The 6,960-nt window shown below is 50.0% G+C and overlaps 1 protein-coding gene across 7 annotated transcripts in view; it reads right to left on the bottom strand.

Annotated features, from left to right (window-relative positions):
- Window positions 1-5,773: 5,773 nt before the first annotated feature.
- The window catches only part of PAX7 (paired box 7), a 99,233-nt gene continuing 98,046 nt past the window's right edge, over window positions 5,774-6,960 (bottom strand). For all 7 annotated transcript variants that reach the window (XM_061367819.1, XM_061367823.1, XM_061367821.1 and 4 more), the window contains one exon: window positions 5,774-6,298. In XM_061367819.1, coding sequence (XP_061223803.1) covers window positions 6,183-6,298 — 116 coding nt within the window. In that variant the 3' untranslated portion in view covers window positions 5,774-6,182. The remainder of the gene's footprint in view (window positions 6,299-6,960) is intronic.

The raw sequence follows: 6,960 nt of genomic DNA, 5'->3' as shown, positions 1-6,960 counted from the left end.
CAGCCTTTCCCTGGTCAGGAGCTGTGCTTCCCAGCCTTTCCCTGATGCAGGAGCTGTGCTTCCCGGCCTTTCCCTGATGCAGGAGCTGTGCTTCCCAGCCTTTCCCTGATGCAGGAGCTGTGCTTCCCAGCCTTTCCCCATCTGCAGAACTGGAACACTTCCTAGGGGCACCCCTCAGAGCAATCAAAGCTCCTGCCTGGGCTGCCCCTGCATGCCCAGAGCTGCCCCAGCCCTGAGCCAGGCCCCTGGCAGCGCCCGGCTGAACCTGAAGGCAGCTTTGATGGGCACTAAGAACGGCTTCTGAGTGCTGCTGGGCCCAGGGGACTGCAGAGGACACCGCACAACTTCCAGTGGAGGTCCCTGCCTAAACCCAGGCACTGGCTCAGGATTGCTTCAAATTCATAGAGCCAAGGGGAGCAGGGCAAACACGACAGGCTGAGAACACTGGGGCTGTTCAGCCTGGAGAAGGAAGCTGTGTGGAGACCTCAGAGGAGCTTCCAGTGTCTGAAGGGGGCTACAAGGTTGCTGGAGAAGGGCTCTTCATCAGGGACTGTAGGGATAGGACAAGGGGTGATGGGTTCAAACTGAAACAGGGGAAGTTCAGGTTGGAGATAAGGCAGAAGCTCTTCCCTGTGAGGGTGCTGAGGCGCTGGCACAGGGTGCCCAGAGAAGCTGTGGCTGCCCCATCCCTGGCAGTGCTCAAGGCCAGGTTGGACACAGGGGCTTGGAGCAAGCTGCTCCAGTGGAAGGGGTCCCTGTCTGTGGCAGGAGCTGGAGCCGGATAAGTTAAGGTGCTTTCCAACCCAAACGATTCTATGATTCTATGAAAGATCTCAGCCAGTGCTTGGTAAAGGCCTAACTCTGAAGCTCACCATGACCAGTGAGCTGGAATGAGCTGGAACACTGGAATGAGCAGAGTTTTAATGCCAAAGTCCCTGTACCCTGCTGAGCCTTTTTGTGCTGGTGGGATCCTTCAGGTGGACAGGATGCTGCCTCTTCTGCAGCAATGGGACATCATCTCATTGTGTGTCTTATCTAGGGGGGATCTCAGCTGGGTCTGGGCAGCTGGTTAGCTCCCATGGACCTGTTCCTCTGCTCAGAGGCAACCAGAAAAGGAAACCCCAGCATCTAATTTGTTTTTGCATGTGGATATTCATCCAGCACAGCTTGGCTGAAAATCAACTTATTTTACAGAGAGCCAAAACGTCTTCAGATGGGAACTTCAGCTTTTGAATTCAGGGCTTTGTTTCAAGGCAGAATGCTTTATTCCCGATCCCTGGAGCCCGGAGCCATGTATTCCTCTGTGGAGTTTCAAACCAGTTTGCCGTGCTCTGGCGTGTAACGAAAGCCAGGTGCCCGCCGAGCCGGAGTTACCGCGCGGTACCAGCCCGGCCCATGCATAAAGAACCAGTTGTGCTTGGAACAGGCCCGGAGATTGTTCTCCCCTTGTGAAAAGGCACGGGGAAACTGAATGTTGGGTTTATTCATGTGGCTTTTCCACGTTTTCGGTCGGGATTGGAGCACGCAGATTTGCTTCCTTAGCAAAACCATCTGTTGTTTGTATGTGCGTGTGAACAGTTTGGGTTTCCCGGCTCCCCCCCGTGCTCTTGGCACGCTGCAGAGCGAGTTAAAGCAAGCAAAGCACCCAAAGGCACTTTTAATCCTTTTTTTTTTCTTCTCTTTTAATGTGTAACAGTTATGCCTGAGTTACAGAGAGACACCTACAGGCAGCAGGTAGTTAAAGCAAAACCAGTTTCTCTTCCTACTAAGACTACTCCATATAGCTGAATAAATTATGGTGCGATTATATATATACACACGCACGCACGCAGGCACACACGCACAGGCTCACGCACAGGCATACACATGGAGCAAAATGGCTATGAGTCAAACACAGAAGCAACATATCCGCAGTTACTAGGAATAAGGAATGTCCTATAGTGCTATGTAGATACTCCCCAGGTGGGTATATGGAGGTGTTAGGGATGACGAGTTAGAAGCATTAAATACACAACGTCTCTGAGCGACAGGAGCCAATCTGCTGAGTTACTGGACACAGTGAGGAGATGTCCATTGGGCGGCCTCAGGATGGTGCTGAGAGGTGAGGGCAGGGGCACGGGGAGGTAAAAGGAACCCACTCGGAGCTTTCCCTGTCCCCCAAGGATGCCAGTTCTCATCTGCAGGCATGGAAGAAGTGTCAACCTGAGAGAAGGTCTCTGGAGCACGTCCCTTCCCTTGGTGGTTCTTTTGGATGAGGTGCAGAGGGTTCCCAGGCACCCTCAGAGGCACCCTCAGAGTCACCAGTAGTTGAGTATCTGCTCAGTCCCCATTTGGTCTGCTTTGCATCCACATGCTCTTCCGGGTCCTGCTGTCCAACACTTGTCCACTGCTGACTGCTACTTTTCCATGCATGGTTTTGTTTTGCCTTCAAGGCACCTCCCTCTGTTCTGTCCCCCCTCTCCCCATCCCACCCTACCCGCTGAGTTTGTCTCTTATCAGCAGAGCTGAGGCTGGCAATCCATAAACCAAACCAAACCCAATCGAAAAATACTTTGACTTTCATACATGAACGTACCTTAAAACAAAACAAAGAAACAACCAAAACCAAAGAATCCCCAAATCAAACCCATCCCACCCCAAAGACTCTGGAATGTATTTTGAAAACACACGATAGGCAAATTTCTACAGTTCCTCCCCTCCCTCCCCCTTATTTTTGTATCTTTTTTTTATAACTAGCACGGCACTCACTGTGGGGTTTAGTATAAAAAATGTCAACTTCCTATAAACATACAGCACATGACCAAAGTTCCAACTAATGTACAAAGTGCGACCACGAGGGAAAGGTCAGAGAACAGCTATTTGCGCTAGCACGGGGTGGTTTCCATAGTCCTCTAAGAACTCTTATTTACAGCAGTGCCCGGGTGGTCATGGACTTCCTGGTGAAGGTAACTGGCAAATAGGTTTCTACAGAGCTCCCTCTTTTTTAATGCTTTTTCACTTTTGGGGTCCTGTACTCAGCGCTGAGCTCAGCTCAAGCTCTCCTTGTCCACACGCTCGTGGTGCGGACCAGATATCTGCTGTTGAGGGATGCTTGGGAGATGTGTGTGCACGCAGAGGAGGATGGATGAGATACCAGCAGGGAGAAGAGAGCAGGAGCAGCAGATCAGCAGTTCTCATGACAAACTGAGCTTTCCTTCTAGTTTAGCAGGTAGCTGGGAATGCATTTGGTCAGAAGTTTCACTATGAAGAAGAGACTGCAACTGTCTGGGGTAGATACAGGGTCAACACTCACCATCTACAACCTCCATCTTCCAGTGGTAAGGGGGAATGTGGATCTGAAGGTGCTCCCAGATTATGGCCATTTGGCCTCTTAAATACTATTGAAAGTGGCACACAAGAAAATTGTGTGCTGCAGAATGAGACTGAGAGACAGGAGCAAATTCAAACAGGTACTTCAGTCATTAATCCTTAATCTCACTCTCAATCCCCCAGTTCAGGTGTGGCTGAAGGTTACTGGTATTGGGAATGACATTTAAGACAGTACTGGAATTCAACAGGGATTTCTTCCTTCGATCAGCTCTCGCTTGCTGAGATCTCAAACTGGCACAAAGCAGGGAGAGCTCTGCAGGGAATGTGACTGGTCTGAGGCACTCAGCCACCTCAAGAAATCAGTACCTTCAGCCTCACCCAGCTGTAGGTGCTACATACTGCCCTGAGAAAGGATGCGAAGAATCCAAGCTTCAAGTTCTCCAAAAGCTTCATGATCCAAGAAAAGTCTTTCACAACTAAAGAGTGAAGCTGTACCTGTGATAGAGCTGGGCAAGCAGAGGCTGAATTGGGATCTCTGGAGCATAAAGGATGGCAACACAGCCTCTAGATGCCCATGTTGCCCTGCACAGAGCTCCTGCACAGAAACATGTGAGAGGTCAAGCTGGTGTATTAGTACGTTTTAGGAATGTTGAGCAGGCTCTGTCACAGCCATAAAGCACAGCTGATGGAAGCCAGATGTGGCTCTGATAGGATGCTGAGCTACGTAAGCAGCAAACCTCTGCTTTGGTCAGAACAGGTACTTGCCCGTATGGCTCAAGGGAAAGTGGCTTGGTGGCTCACGATAAACGGTGCTGGGGAAAGGCAGGGGAGAGCTCCCCAGAAAAACGTTGTTGCAGCTGCAAAACCAAGGGGAGATTATATGAGAAGAACAGAAGAAGCAGCAGCAACAGAAGAGAGCACAAGGGAAGCATCTCCTTTAACAACCCAGGAACATACGCTAGACCGTAACACGTGGTCCCCCATTACCACCAGTGGACAAAAGCAGACATTCATTATCCTAAAGCAGACATATAAGTGTACTATAAACCCTTACAGTCTATAGATGACTTTAAGTACTGCCTGTTGCCACTGGACTTCACACATCAGATCCTGGCTGGCACAGATTCTCTGCATCAGGCTGTTACATCAGGGCACCTTTCTTTGACTTCTCCAGGTCACATTTTAGCATGTTCTTGAAGTCTCTCAACACAGGAAAGTGAGGAGGGAAAAGTCCGTATTAGACATCATCTGCTCAAGAATCATCAAGGATCATCACCACATGCAAAAGAGAAGCAATTTCAAAACTCATGTGGGTCAGGCCTTAGCAATAACCTCTTATTGTTGGCTGCTTTTATCTGAGCACTGTGCTGAGCAGACTTGTGAGGCGATACAAAAGCGAGAGCACCGGCTGCTACAAGAAAGTGGGGTGATAAATCCAGAGAACAACATCTGGCTTAGAGAGAGAGAGAAATGCTCCACCACCAAAGTGAAAAGCAGAAGGGAGAGTCTGAGTTGTATGGAATAGTACATGGAATGAGAGGGGTGGGGGAAGAACTGGGAGGATGGCCAGGGGCACACATTTCTCCTGCTGTTGGTACAGTAAATCCTTCCCTGCAGTACAGATAGGGGCAACGCTGCAGCTGAGAGCACCCTTCCCTCCTAGCTTGTGTTAGAAAGACTCATCAGACATCTCCCCTCTAGCTCCACAGCTACATCCATCCCCCAGTGAGAGGCAGCTGTGGAAAAGCACCTCGAGAACAAGCCCCATTTTCTTTTGGTTGGCCCTTTACTTGTAGAAGAACCTGGCTCTGTGCACTGACCCCTCCAAGCAGGCAGCTAACAAACACCTCTGACTCTTCCCTCTCGTCTTTGCTCTCATGGCCAGCTTCTCTCCTGCTGAGTGAAGGAGGGGCCACTGACAGTCCCTGCCCTTCCCAACTGGATGGGCAGAAGCTCCAAAGTGATCGGGTGTATCTGATGCCCTTCCTCTGTGTGTGCAAGGCCAGCGTCCGCTGTCACATCCCCTGCTGCTATCTGATGCCCGTGTCTTTTCAGTGATAGTCATAAATTGGTCCCTAAAAGGAAAAGTAAATGTTGTCTCGTGCCTGTGCCCATAATCTCCAGTCCTCATGCAGCAATTTACATTTACACTTTCCGAAGGTCCCAGGCTGGAGGGACTTACACCCTGCCCCTGTGTAGCAGCAATCTGGCCTTCTTTAGCCCTGCTTTGGGAAGCCATCAGTGAGAACAGAAGGGTAGAGTTGGAAGGGGGGAATTTGCTGTCACTTTAACATATGTTTTATGGTTTTCATTTGTTTTTGTGGTGTTTTGTTTTGTTTTTAAACAAGTTCTTATGTTTGGTCCATAGGTCTTCTGTGGTCCCGAACTACATCACCCTTAATGATCAGCTTGGTTATTCTTTCCTATACAACATTCACCAAATTTACAGCAATGGAAAGAAAAGGAAACAAAAGGAAACATTTCATTTTTACAAAGAAAAAAAGATCATTTTGGCTTTGACTATGCCAACTACCTAGATCAATGGAAAGTCCTTAAGCATGGACAAAATGCCATGGCCAGGTAGGTTAGAGGGAGGGTATGAACTTGGGGTTAATAAATGTACCCAGCCCATTGTCTCTGGCCATAGGAGGAGTCAGGTCACAGAGGCCAGGCTTGCCTCTGGAATGAGGAGGAGCTGGAGACTTGGAGAGCCTTTCCCCTCTTTCCCGTCTCCTTCACAGCTGAAGCTGGTGCAAGGTGGAAGGGAATTGGGAAGGAGCAGGGTCTGGGTACAGGTAGATCCCTGGAAGGCTGGTGGTGTTTCTCCAGTGCTACCAAGTTGCTGGAGTGGGTTGTTGGCACAGTCGGACTCTTCAGTAAGCTTGGCCTGTCTCTACTGGTAGGAGGCCCAGAACAGCTGAATGTTCTCCCAGCTTCATCCTGCGCTGTGTGGACAGACTCACGTTCTTGGCCAAATAATCAACAGCAGCTGAAGAGGAGGAGAAAAAAGAGGAGGGTGAGAAAACAGCACAACGGTAGCATGCAGTGGACAGAGGCTTTCAGCATCCAAGGGTGTGTAACCAACAGAGCTCGCAAACAGACTCATACGAAGAGGCTCAGTGCAGTGGTTGTCACAGACATGAGGGTCCTGCAAATGGGTGATGGTCCTGCCAGAAATACCTGATGGGACAGATGCTGCTGGGGTTAAGCTGATGTGCAGTGTTTTCTGTGTGTGCTACTGCAGCCCCTCGAATCGCTCCATGAAAAGAGCTAAAACTCTACTTCTGCCATTGAAATGGTGTTTCCAAGGCAGTTGCCTGAAGATGAGCCTGAGCAGAAAGCCAGTGGGATAAGCCCTCCAGCCTCACCTCCCTGTATCATCTCACAGTGGCAAAGCCAACTCCTGCACTCGGTGTAAATGACTCCAGAGATTCCAGTGGAAACTCAGCAAGGCTGGTCAAGGCTTGAATCTGACTCACTGCTGTGTGCTGACTCATCTCTGCAAGCTCTGCTGCCTGCCTCCATCCACCCTTCCTAAGAGAAAGTGCATTGCTTATCTCCATCTGGGTGAGAAACAGCAGCCGTGATGCTTAACCTGTACCCCAGCTCGCCTGACTGCCCCCTGGTCTGAGGGGGAAGAGGACCAGGGGC

The sequence above is a fragment of the Neopsephotus bourkii genome, unplaced genomic scaffold (assembly GCF_033783945.1).
Source record: "Neopsephotus bourkii isolate Nb327-2 ecotype Australia unplaced genomic scaffold, CSIRO-AGI_Nbou_v1 NB_1399, whole genome shotgun sequence".
NCBI classification, from domain to species: Eukaryota; Metazoa; Chordata; class Aves; order Psittaciformes; family Psittacidae; genus Neopsephotus; species Neopsephotus bourkii.
This window is presented reverse-complemented; position numbering and strand designations above follow the sequence as displayed.